Source organism: Purpureocillium lilacinum (assembly GCF_023168085.1).
Source record: "Purpureocillium lilacinum CBS 284.36 DNA, scaffold_1, whole genome shotgun sequence".
NCBI classification, from domain to species: domain Eukaryota; kingdom Fungi; phylum Ascomycota; class Sordariomycetes; order Hypocreales; family Ophiocordycipitaceae; genus Purpureocillium; species Purpureocillium lilacinum.
This window is the reverse complement of record NW_027072111.1, coordinates 3,004,987-3,018,274: the sequence shown is the minus strand read 5'-3', so window position 1 is coordinate 3,018,274 and position 13,288 is coordinate 3,004,987. Positions and strand designations below refer to the sequence as shown.

The 13,288-nt window shown below is 60.3% G+C and overlaps 2 protein-coding genes across 2 annotated transcripts; both read left to right on the top strand.

Annotated features, from left to right (window-relative positions):
* Positions 1-4,187: 4,187 nt before the first annotated feature.
* Positions 4,188-6,242, top strand: PLICBS_000624 (uncharacterized protein; the record flags this gene model as incomplete). Its single annotated transcript, XM_065599634.1, has 1 exon — positions 4,188-6,242. The coding sequence occupies one exon, from the start codon at positions 4,188-4,190 to the stop codon at positions 6,240-6,242; it is 2,055 nt and encodes a 684-aa protein (XP_065455706.1).
* Positions 6,243-10,353: 4,111 nt separating this feature from the next.
* On the top strand, positions 10,354-12,609 carry PLICBS_000623 (enhancer of mRNA decapping; the record flags this gene model as incomplete). The annotated part of the gene is made up of 1 exon (XM_065599633.1): positions 10,354-12,609. The coding sequence occupies one exon, from the start codon at positions 10,354-10,356 to the stop codon at positions 12,607-12,609; it is 2,256 nt and encodes a 751-aa protein (XP_065455705.1).
* Between the last annotated feature and the right edge of the window lie 679 nt (positions 12,610-13,288).

Below are 13,288 nucleotides of genomic sequence, written 5' to 3'. Positions count from 1 at the left end.
GCGAGAGGGGGACGGGGACTGTTGTTACACGACGATGGGCGATTCACGGACGTGGGGGGCCGTGTAGGCCGGGCCGCGTGAAGACATTATCACGAGTTGCCGCCGCCGTTGTTAGTGTTAAGTGGAGGCACAGTAACTCTTTCAAGAGAACTGGAGCAACAGCAGCGCGTCGATTTTCACGAACAGGGAACACGATAATCGTGTTACTTTTTACGTCTGAAATATATCTCGTGTCTTATACGACATTCCTCGCGAGTTCGGTCTCCGCCTGTCCAATGCATAGACAGAAGTCGACGTCCGTCCTTGCCATTACCGAAAAGAGCAACCGAAACTCGGACACCGACACCGAAGAGTCCCAAGTCCCCAAGACCCAGTCTCGGGAGGGGCGGCGCGCCACACTGCCATAGACAAATCCATGGACACCGATCGTCGGCCCACCGAAACAATATTGGGGCTGCCCGTTCCCAGCCCGGCGGAAGCCATCGCAAGCCCGGCAAGCCATCGCCCCCAATGAATCCCCGATTGATTGGTTTCCCCAGGGCAAAGCTGCAAACTCTCTCTCACACACACACCCCCCGGGATGGTGGGGGAGGAGAGCGGCCGGGCCGGGTCGGCCCAACGCGCGCTCGTGTGTGTGGGCGGCGGCAAGGCAGCCCAGCGGCTTGAAACAAAACGAAAACCCCCCCAAAACGCCCAATCCTGCACTTTTGACAGCGGCGGCAGAACGACGTGTGCGCTTCTTGTCAAAGTGCAGACACAGGACAGGACACCAGCAGGCAGGCTGCGCCCGCTGGCGAAGCGCGTCACCAACCCCTGCTCGGGGTCTGCGGATTGGGCCGACGGCAAAAAAGGGTCACACGGGGGCTTGCATTGCATGGCTTCCTGCATGATAAGTCAGCCGGAGCAGTAGGACTCATCCGTGTCGCTCGTGGGCTCTGCGGCGCGCGGCGAGGAGGCGCTCACTTCGAGGGCCTGGTGGTGTAGCCGCCATCCTGGCGCGTGGGTGTCTGGGGAGGTAAGGTTGGCCGGGACCAGATATCAAACGTCTTGCTCTTTGCTCTCCTGTCTGTCAGTGGCGCTGCGGCACTGCAGAGCACGACGATACCGCACAGCTCTGCATCGCTCGCCTGATGCAACGCACCTCTTCACCACGTTGCGTTGCGTCGCGTCGCTGCGTCGTTGCCGTCTCGGTGGCCGCGCCGCCGCCCCTCCCCTCCGTCACACGGCAGTTGTTTGCCTCACGACGGTAGTAGTATGTAGTATGTATCAAAGTCCCCCTGTCCCCTGGACGGGTGGCGAAAAACGAAACGTGAATGGACATCAACACACCGAAGGCCGGTGGGAAGAGACATAATAATGACGTTCAAGGCGGGCGTGCATGCGTGAATGGATGGATGGATGGATGGATGGATGAATGCCCGGTAAGCAAGCGCAAGCACTGTAGCCGCAAGTGCAAATGCAACTGCTTTGCTCCTCCGTCCCTCTCCGCGCGACGGCGACAACAACTCCTTGCCCTGGCGCTCGCCTTCTACACCGTCGCCGTTACACGGCCTCGGGCGAGGCGACCAACAGATCGCAGCTACGTCTTGTATTGTCGTCACCACCACTCACCACCACCACATCATCGTGAATTCGTGACTGTCGACGCGTCAGGATACGACGTGGGGGAGGAAATCGGGCCTCGGCGCAACACGACGATCTCGAGACCCAGCCGTGCAAACCGGGGATTCTCTTTCTTCGCACGTCTGCACGCGGCGTGGCACCGAAGTCAAGACGACGCAGGGCGGACACCGTGAGACGACGACGACGACAACGACACTGCCGCAGAGGCACACACTCACAGGCCCTCAGACACGGACGACAGTTCCGAAGCATGTCGTGCGCGCGCCGCGGGTGTCGCAAGCCAGAAAAGCCCGCGGCGTCTTTGTCCTACGCACCGGGACGGCGAGCGCTCGCCCGCGCCCGTTTCACCCCCCATTCTAGAACACCTCGATGTTTCTCGACCGGGGGGAGTGAGGGAGTGAGGGGAGGAAAAGCCTGTGATAGTACAGCATCAAGATTCAAGACATCGAGACACTCAAAGAGGCTCAATTGTGGTCCCCGCTCAACCTCCAGGCCCGCGGCCCCGAAGCCCCTGGACAATTGGCGGCGCCCCGCCCGCCCGGCGCCGCGAATCGCATCGTCCCGCCCGGCGTGGACTGGGGCCGCCGTCGTTGTCTGGTCCCTCGTCATTGTCTTCAACGGGAGGCAGGATGGCAGGCCAAGAGAGGCGTCCGTCCCACCCGCACCCCTCCTCCCCAAGCAAATCGCCGCTGCTGCGTGCATTGCATGGACAGAACTTGACTTGACGTATTCTATCTGCGTCAGCTGGCGCCGCCGCCCGTCGCAAGAGTCCAATGACTCTAATTGTAAAAAATACCCACGCGCAGTGTGAGAGAGAGAGAGAGAGAGAGAGAGGCCACCAGTGACGACCACCCCCCGGGACCGCAGCCAATGGGTCATGCCTTCGCCCCCTCCACAGCCCATCAGCACTTGAGGCTGCATGCATCGGGCCAACCCAAGCGAGCAGCCAGACCTTGGACGCCGTCGCGGGCTGCAGCGAGGCGGCCCTCGAAACCAGCCAAAACGAGGCTGCACCCATGGTGATCGGGCGTACATTTCATGTAGGTGGGCAGTTACTGTATGTACCAAGTCTGCAGCCCATGCTTGTCGTACAGTACTACTTATGTAGAGGCCATTGGGGTACATGCTTCATGTACTACTGTACTTGAAGAGATACTCGCAAACGTGTGGACTGCAGTGTACAGACTGCATGTATGTACGCCGCAGAGGTACTGAATTAACCAAGTCTGCCCACCCATCGACGCCGTCCCATGCGGGCCCCCTCCCCTCCCTCTCCCTCCTCCACACTGCTCCTTCCAGTCACTCACTCACCCAGCCTGCGCCGCATCGCCGTCCTCTTCGGTATGTCCAGCACCCGCGCTGTTAGGCAACAGGTTGCCTCGTTTGGGAGCCGCTCGACGCTGCTCCCTTTGCGGTCTGCCCCCGGCCGGCCCAGGCTTCCATGGCATCCATGGCAGGCAGACAGGCGTGAAAGTGCTGGTCCCTGATGCCGTCGTCGGCCGCGGCCCATTGAGGCATACACGCCGGTGTTCGTCTCGTCCCGAACGCCAGAGCGAACGGTCAAACGCTCCACATGGCCCCTCACCTCCGATGAACCACGATCCGCCCGCTGCAGATGCAACAATGCGGCCCTGCGGTACCGTCCAGGCAGCCGCCCATGTGCGGCCCTGCGCACCAAAAGCATGACAGGTACATACAGTCTGCAGACTACAGAGTACATACCACAGATGACAAACAATACACAGACCACAGCGGCTCCAAACGCCCGCCATCCCTGTCCGGCGTACATGAAGCCGGCCCACGATCGCCGACCCGGCGGCAGTGACTCTTCCTCATGAGCGGCGGCAGACCAGTCGTTGACGAGACGAACGGAACGCCCACTCACCGAACAAGCTGCACATTTTCTGGCGTCGCACACCCCTACCCAATTCCACGCCGCAGCTGCCCTCTCTCTCTCTCTCTCCGCCCAGCCGGGAAGAGAGCCTCGACGAAGCGCATCGCCACACCCTCTCTTGCGCCCCTTCCACCCCCCTCCCTTGGCCCACGCCTCGGCCACGTATGGCACACACATCACGCTCCTCGGTCTTGACCGCCTCACTCTGCGACGCCATCTCTCTGTCTCTCTCTTTGGGTGTCTCTCTCACTCCGTCTCCCACGCTCCCGGGCCCAGCCAGGCAGCGCTCCCCCCGTAGGTGGCGTGAACCGCAGCGCGCGCGGCACTAGAGCAGAGCCGTATGTGCGTGGGCATGTAAGTGCGTATGTATGTATGTATGGATGGATGGATGCCATGCGCTCTGCCCATGTGCCCTGCCGCCACGACTCATAGAAATACCCACCGTCCTGCCCCCAGATCCCGTTCGTCTTATGCTCCGGATGGACAGTGCTCAAGTCAATCCTGCTCCACTCGTTCGCCATCCGTCATGGCAAACCTACCACCCGGTGTCATTCAACTGAATGGCCCCAATGGGCCTGCTGCTCCTCGACAGCAAGCCAACGTCCCTCCTCCACCTCCTCCCGCGCCGACTCCTCCTGCCCATCCCCTTCACGGGAGGCCCATGGGCCCAATGCCTCCGCCTCCCATGCCCCAGATGCCGCACCAGGCGATGCCCCAGCCTATGCCACAGCCGCAGATGCCTCAAATGCAACAGCCCCAGATGCCGCCCCAGCACAGACCGCCGCCCATGATGAACGGCCATCAAGCTTTCCCTCAGCCCATGAGCGGCCCTCACATGGCTGCTGGCAATGCGAACATGGCCGCTCGCCCACCCGTTCAGCGGCTACCGCCAGAGCGCCGAGCCAAGCACTCTGTCGAGATATCTGACCTACGTCTCAAGAACCCCACCGAGGCCGACGCGCGCCAGCTCCTATCCAGCATCATCGTCGTCCGCCACGAGAAGTGGACCAGCCCCAACGAGCTGGACGAGGAGGGGTACCCGGCGACGCCGTCATGGGAGCGCGTAACACGCACAGAGGAGGCCGACATCTCGCAGCACGAGGCCAACCGAAAGATCCGTGAGCTGGCCAAGGAAGGCTCCGTGGTCGACAAGAAGGCCAGCCTCCACGAGCTCATCCAGCGCCAGCTGGAGGAGACCCAGGCCCACCTGGAGGAGACGGACCCCGACCCCCGATACCGATACATCTTGACCCAGCTGGACTGGAAGATCAAGAAAATCGAGGAAAACTCCACCCTGTACCACAAGACGGAGAAGAAGAGCAAGGACAAGGACAAGGACAAGAAGGACAAGGACGGCAAGGACGGCAAGAAAAGCAAGAAGAACAAGGAGTACAAGATCGAGACGGCCAAGTCGTCCAAGTCCAAGCCCAAGTCCAAGACCAGGAAGGAGCGCGTCTCCGTCACGGCGTACTTCAAGAGGGTACCGAGAGACAGCGAGAACGCGCTCAAGATGCTCGACGAGATCCGAAAGTCCAAGAAGCCGCAGTCCCAGGGCCAGCCACAGCAGCAGCAGCAGCAGCAGCAGCAGCAACATCAGCAACAGCAACAGCGGGCGGCTGCTCACCACGCAAACATGGCGCAAGGCCCTCCCATGGGTCAGCCCATGCCTCATTTCCCGCCTCAGCATCATCAACCCCAGCAGGCTCACCCGCCACCTCAGGCGATGCCGCAGATGCCTCCTGCGCCGCCAATGCACCATCAGCCACGGCCGCAGCAGCCACCCATGGGGTTCCCGATGGGACCTCAGCCGATGGGAGGCCAGCCTCTCGGCCCGCAACCGGTCGGCGGCCAGCACATGGGCGGGCAGCCGTTCGCGGGACAGCCTATGGGCGGGCAGCCGGCTGGACCGAGACCGGGACACATCGGTGGACAGGGCCACCAGGGTAGGTCCGCCAACATTGAGGTCGTGCCGCCAGCCGGCAAAGGCTTCAAGCTGTACTTTGGGTCGCCGCGCGACTCGAGAAGCTCCTTCACATCCGACGACGGCTGGGAGTCGGAAGGCAGCGAGTACATGACACCCGAGTCGTCCATTGGGTCCAGCTCCCGCCGCTCTCATCACGGGAGGTACAGGAGCCGTAGCCGTCACCGCCAGCGTGAGCGGCCAGAGGCATTTGGCCTTGAGGTCCCTCGTCGTCACTCGAAGCGGGACGTGGATTACATCCCCACCGGCACATCCACCAGAGAGCCAGCCTCACCCGGACCCAAGGCACTCACGCCAGTCGTGGACGTCGACAGGCTGGTGGAGCAGGCATACCGGAACGGCCGAGAGGATGAGGCGATACGGGGCTCCCTTCGACCCAAGGTCATCCAGGCTCCTCCCCTCTTCCGTCGGATAACAGACCACGAGGCTCGGCGAGAGGTCTTTGCGGACGACCTCGACAGGATGGGCGAGGACCTGTACCGAACCAGGCTGGACGACGAAATCCGACAGAGTCGCGACTTGCGCCGGCTGCAAGACGCTCAGTACGAACGGCAACGAGACGACCTGGAGCGAGACCGAAGAATGCAAGACAGGCTCGGGCGGTATGATCCGGCAGACAGGATCCCCCGGACGACTGTCGACGGACGGGATTACCTGCGCTACAGAGACGATCCCGTCGTCGAGCCCAGCAATCCCTTCCTCGGCGGACGACGATCGTCTTATTATGTCGCGCGCTCACGGTAATTGGGAGAAGAATCAGGCCTCACCAAGCCGACGAATCTGTAATATGTTGTTTGCAGCAGTCGCCGAGAAGAGTTTGAAGAGCCATGGCGGCGACTGCTTGACTGTTGTTGAATGGGCTTTGGGTCTTGCCGTTTGACGATATACACGATGTATACTTGGAGCCAGTATCAGCACTATACCACCGGGTTCATGTATCCAGGAGAAAGCAAGGTTTTTTTTTTCCTTCATCGTTTTCTTTAGAAAATTAATCAATGGAGCGATTCAATGCGTTCTGGTGCCATTTTGGTGAAGCGTCGTCTCCGCGTGCCAGTGGGTCGTTGATGAGCAGGTCAGGATCATGGTTGCTGAAGGTCATACTGACAGGGGATGGAGGCACCTGCGACGTGTGAGTGGCATGGGTTGAAGGATGACTAATAATCTGGACCCCCTAAAGTGAGCGACGCGTGCGGCAACCACCACACGGTCCACACCACATCATCGGACGCGACCTCCCCGCGTCACCCAATCATTGCTGAACGGTCTCCCAAATCGGTCCCTCTGCAGGTGCCGCCGACAACGACATCGGCCCCGGGTCTCGTGCAACACACCGTGCATCGACCACCGCCCGAGGCCGCTTCTGTTTGTTGTTTGGCATTGGCACCCTCCAGGGGCTTCCCGCAGCGCCCACCGCCCGCCGCGACCGCGTCTCGCCAGAACGACCGTTTATGACGGCTGGCATCACCAGCCTACCGATTCGATCCTCGCCGACATCGCGCAGCGTCGTTCTCCTCCAGAGAGCAAACCCATACACCCATGCCCGAGCCTGTCCCGCGTCTCTCCATCGTGTCGCGGGCATAATGTTCGCCAGGGCCGTCAGTGGCGGCGCGCCTCCGGCCCGGAGCACGTTGGAGCGCACGCTCTTCCCGTCGAGCAGCCCCAGCGCTGCCAATGGCGACATACGACAGCAGTTTGGCAAGACGGGCTCGCAGAATGTCTCGGCGTCGGCGAGGACGCCACAGTCACTACCGAATCCACTCAACAATCGCTCTACCAATGCCGCGCCCATGAACCGAGGCGGCAGCAAGTCTTCATTGGTTTCGTTATGCGGACAGTCGAATTCGTTCACCGAGGCCGATGTGGTGGACCTCACCGGGCCAGATGTGCAAAAGAAGGTTCAAGAGTTGGTCGAATTCGCAGAGGACGATTTTAGCGATGATGCGGACCTGGACCTGGACTACGAAGCCCCGAAGGCGTTGCCCACGCTGCCCTCCAGACCCATCGTTCGAGATGGCATGCCGCCACCACCGACGCCTTCACAGCCCGAGACTCCTATCCCGTGGTCATCATCTCCAGCGTCGCATTTCCAACCCGCATTGCCTCCGCGCAGTCTCTCTGATGCTTCCGCTGCCACCCAGTCATCTTTGAAGCGCGAATCCTCTGGAGACAACGACTTGCCCGATGCCCCTGTGCCCAAGAAGGCCAAGAAAAGGGTTCTTCCTGCCAGCTTCGGTGTCCGCAGGGAAGAACCCGAAGCGGGCGAGGAGTTCGCCGCCTACGCCGCTCCCAAAACCCCAGCCTCCAAGTCGCGGAGCTTCCTAGACCCCACAGCCAGCGCCCTGGCAGAGCAGAAGAAGCAACACAAGAATCAGCGAACTCAGCGCCTAGCCGAACAAGACGATGCAGAAGAACAAGACCAAGACCAAGATATCTATGCCGCCCCGGTTCCTCCACCAAAGCCTGCGCCCATTTCTTTGAGTACAGAGCAACGACATGTGTTAGATCTGGTAGTAGAAAAGAATGCAAGCGTCTTCTTTACTGGCCCGGCCGGTGCGGGCAAGTCGGTGTTGATGAGGGCCATCATTCAAGAACTCAGAGAAAAGTATAGGCACGACCCCGAGCGAGTCGCCGTGACGGCCTCGACGGGTCTCGCAGCTTGCAACATTGGTGGAATGACGCTTCACAGCTTCTCAGGTATGTAAAGGCGACACGGTCTTGTTGTTTGACTCCCGGAGAGACTGACATTGGCTAGGCATCGGTTTGGGCAAGGAAAGCGCCACAGAGCTGGTGAAGAAAATCAGGAGAAATCCGAAAGCGAAGACACGGTGGCTCAAGACCAAATGTCTCATCATCGACGAAGTCTCCATGGTTGACGGAGAATTGTTCGACAAGCTTTCACAAATCGGACGCACCATCCGAAACAACGGTCGCCCTTGGGGTGGCATCCAGCTCATCATCACCGGTGACTTCTTCCAACTGCCGCCCGTGCCAGACTTCGACAAGAAGCGCGAGGTCAAGTTTGCGTTCGATGCCGCTACCTGGAGCACATCAATAGACCACACCATTGGTCTCACACAAGTCTTTCGCCAGCGCGATCCGGACTTCGCTCGGATGCTCAACGAGATGCGACTGGGCAAGATTACTCAGGAAACGGTGGATGCGTTCCGAGCTCTGTCACGACCGCTCAAGTTTGACGACGGTGTCGACTCGGCCGAGCTCTATCCAACACGAGCCCAGGTCGACATGTCCAACGAGAAGCGACTGAGGGATCTCCCTGGCAAGGCGTATCGGTACGAGGCCATGGACACGGGCGATCCCAAGATTCGTGACAAGCTTCTTGCAAACATGATGTCACCGAAGTTGATCGAGTTGAAGCAAGACGCACAGGTGATGCTGATCAAGAACATGGACGACACGTTGGTGAACGGGTCTCTGGGCAAGGTCATCGGCTTCTCCGACGAGAAAACGTTTGAGGTGTCGAGCGGCTACGACTCAGGGGACAACGCCATGGCCAAGGCGAAGAGGAAGCTGGCCGCGTTCAGCCGCAACGACGAAAAGCCGACGCAGAAGTACCCCGTGGTGCAGTTTGTGACGTCTAGCGGCGTGCCTCGCGTCATCCTCTGCCAGCCGGAAGAGTGGAAGGTGGAGCTTCCCAATGGTGAAGTCCAAGCAAAGCGAAGCCAGCTGCCGTTGATTTTGGCCTGGGCTCTGTCCATCCACAAGGCCCAAGGCCAGACGCTGGAGCGAGTCACGGTCAATCTCGGCAAGGTGTTCGAGAAGGGCCAGGCGTACGTCGCGCTCAGTCGCGCCACGACGAAGCAGGGGCTCCGGGTCATCGGTTTCGACAGGTCCAAAGTCATGGCTCACGATAGAGTCGTCGAGTTTTACGGCAAGCTTTACTCTGCGGAGCAAGCGAACGGCCTGTTGAAGGCCAACAGCATCATGGGCTTTGTGTCGAATAGGAGAGGGGAGCGCCCGGCGCGGTCGACCCCAATGATGGGCGCCTCCGCGGTGAGGAAGAAGGTCGAGGTTGTCAACTTGGACGATGATGAGGAAGCGATGGCATCGTATGGATATTGACGGTATTGTTTATCCCGGCGCATGCGCAACCGGCATGGGTTCTTTTTGGCGCAACGTGGAGCGATTATGGCACAGGCGACCCAGCTCATGCATGTACGTACTGTATGCACAATATGAGGAAGCATAGATGCATTGCTCAACCTAATGCGCGTGCGTGCACAACGGTCGATGTTGAATGTTGTCGATGCGGTCTGTCGCGGCCCGGGAGTGTTATCGATAAGAAAATGTCCAGCATGCGGGCTTGGGGATGGCGGGCAGCAGCAGCGGCACTTTCTTAGCGGCAGCGGTAACGGCAGCGGGCGGGCAGGAAGAGGTGGGAAGCCGGAGCCACTCAACCTCTCCCACTTGGGCTCGCCGACGCTACTTTTGGAACCACTCAACCTTCACCCACCACCTGCTGCGAAACTTTGCGCGCGACGCATCCCGCATCCTGCGACGGCGCTCAGACGAGGACGACCGACACCCCTGGTTCCTTTCCGTTCCGAATCTTCCCACGTCTTGTCGGTGCGCGGCTCAGAGGCCCTATCGGCATCAGGTTCTCAGGGTCGCATTCGGCAGTCTAGGCCACCCGGCCAACGAACCTCTCTACGCAGACACGTGCAAGGCAACGACAACGCGAAAGCCTCGAATACGCCAGCAGCTCTCAGCCCTTAGCAGCTTCAGCGGAGGGCTGGGCGCATCTTGATGACGGGATCGCGAGTCGAGGCGACGGAGACTCCTGGCTTCCCTCTCCCCTAAGAGCGCGTTGGCTTGGAACGCAACGAGCGCCGGCATCATGGCCAACCAGTTCATCGGGTTGCACATGAAGGTTGTCCTTCGGGACCCTTCTGGGTATGCTCTCGCGGGCACGGTGAGGGGCGTGGAGGCAGGAAACAGCCTGACCCTCACAAACGGTTCGTCGTCCGTGTCCAAAGGGCGAAGGGACCCTTTCATGCTAACACCAGTTGATGGAACAGTCTACAACTTTGTCACCCAGCAGCGAGCAGCACACGTAACGATCGATGCAGCGAACATCGCCGACCTGTCCGAGGTGCCATACGAGGCCGCCCAACCCGCGACTTACTCCGTGCCTGTGCCCGACCCCATCCCCATCTCTCCCGCCTCGCAGCTCCCGCCGCAGTCGACCTTTGTCGATCCTGCAATCCTTAGTATGGGAAGGCGGCCTGCGTCCGGGACACCAAAGGCCTCCAGTGTACAATATCAGTCCGACAGGGGCGAGAAGCAGACGTCAGATCCGATGCCCACGTCTCGCACGCACTCGGATCATCAGCTTGGAGGCGCACGGACTGACCAGAGCATCCTGAGCTCCATCCAAGGGCTGACTGTTACCACTCCATCGAAGAATCAAACCCTCGGGAGGCCCGTCGAATCCCGTGACGCACAATCTCAAAAGAAAAAGGCAAGGGGCGGTCGGAACTCAAGACAGCCAAAGCCGGATCAACCTGTCGATGGCACGCCCATGGCCGCAGTTCAAAGCGCGCACGGCAAGGGGTGGAGGCAGACGCCCATCCTGGAAAGCACGGCGTCTTTCCAGCCCTTCAACTCACTCAAGCGGCAGGGTAAGGGCCGAAAAGGTCTGCAAGACAACGGCTGGGCGTCGGAAGAAGTCACCGAGGAGATGGGCGACTTTGACTTTGAGAACAACCTCGCAAAGTTCGACAAGCGCACCATCTTCGACCAGATGCGCAAGGAAGACCAAGTTGACGACGCCACTCGCCTGGTTGCGCACAACCGCAAGCCCAAGCCGGGCACGGCTGGAGGCAAGAATCTGCACTACACGGAAAACGTTTTGGATCTGCCTTCAGCCGCAGCCCAGCACGCCGACTTTTGGAACAGCGAAGCGGATGTCGGGGTGAATGAGGAGGCCAGGCTCAGTGGTGTTGAGAACAGGAACGGGCAGGGCAGCGGTCGGCGAGCCGACAGCAGATCCGGGCCGTCTCGTCGGTCGCAGTCACGCAAGGCTAGTGCCGTTGCCGGCAGCCAGCCGCTGAGTCGGGTGAACTCTGCCGTATGCTCCCCACAGCCGTCCGGCAGGGCATCCTCCAGGCCGAAGGATGTCAATACTGACCAGAAACAGCAACAGATGCACCAGCCGGGGCTCTATCTGCAACCGTCAAACCGCCGAGTGGAAGCGATATCGACACTACAGATGCTGAACCTGGAGAATATTGCCGCCAACGAGCTTGGCTTCAGCGAGGCTTTGATGGCCGAGAACGCTGGCCGGGGAATCGCCGAAGTGGCGGTCAATGCGCTCAAGGACCCGGCGATGAAGGTCCGGTTCGAGCTGGCGGTGGCGAGCTCGGCAGTGGACGCGTCCCTCGGCAGCTCGGCAATCGTGATCCTGGCAGGCAACAACAAGTCTGGTATCCGAGCTCTGGCGGCCGGGCGACACCTGCGCAACAAGAACCTGGACGTCATCATCTGCCTCGTGGGAATCGAGCGGGAGAGGGACCTGCTGGAGGACCTGCGGCGTCAAATCCAGCTGTACCGGAACTTTGGCGGGAAGGTCCTCAGCAAGAACGACTTTTTCGAGCACCTGAGGAAGAGCTCCGCGTCCGGCTCGCCGGTGTCGGTCTCGCTCATCATCGATGCGCTGCTGGGCCTGACCATTTCCTTTGAAGAACTACGGATAGGGGATCAGGCCACGGTTTACGAGCTCATGGAGTGGGCGAACCGCAACGATGCGTTTGTCCTGTCGGTGGACGTGCCGACGGGCATCGATCCCACGACGGGCAAGATTGCCATCATCGACGGGAGCCACCTTTACGTCAAGCCGCGGTACGTGGTGGCGATAGGGGCGCCGAAGCGTGGACTTCTCGAGATCGTGACGCCCCCATCCGAGGGCGACGTCGGTGCCGTCAGCACTACGGCGCACGAAGACCAGTGGCGGCTGTTCATCGCCGACATGGGCCTTGGACTCGCCGTCTGGCGGAAGGCGGGGACCAAGATGCGGCGCGGCATCGACTTTGATGGGCGGTGGGTGCTGGAGATGCGGTACCGAGGGGCCGAGCTCAGCTTCGACGAGGACTGAGCAGGCGCCTTGCTGGGAACGGAACGGGACATGACAGGTACGGCAACGACAACGGCACGGCGCGGCAACGGCACGGCATGAGGTTTGGGCGCGGAGTCCCGGTTGAGAGGCATGATTTTGAGCGAACTGAACTTGCTAAAAGGGAGGGAATTGCATACCTTGGCGTTGGACTGGAGGAGGGCGGCATTACCACTGAGGCTCCTTGTGCAAAGGGGGGGTGTACAGTACAGCAAAACAGAGGTATACGCTTCTTTTATCATGCTTCTTTCGGGTGAACAATGATGGGTGATGCTCCAAGTCGGAGGGCATACCAACAGTCAAGTGGGTAGTATCACCGTGGCACTGACTGGTGATATGGGAGGCGCGAGAGGCACGAGAGGCATTAGCTACATGCGACCTCTTGGTGGTTGCTGTCTCTCAAACCCATCTCACTCGCCAAACTTGCTCATACACGCATAGAGTAATTCAGCAAGTGCACGCACAAAGCACAAGCCGTTGACTGTTGGCTGGGCCGTACACACATACATGTCAACAAACAACAAAAAACCGAGCAAACTCATTGCACGGGCCACCACGACGGATGACGGGCCGGGGGTCCTCCCGCGAGTCTCTTCAACAAAAAGGACGATTCCCGGGGAAAGGGGAAATGGAAGGCCAGGGGGGGTTGACAAACAAGGTT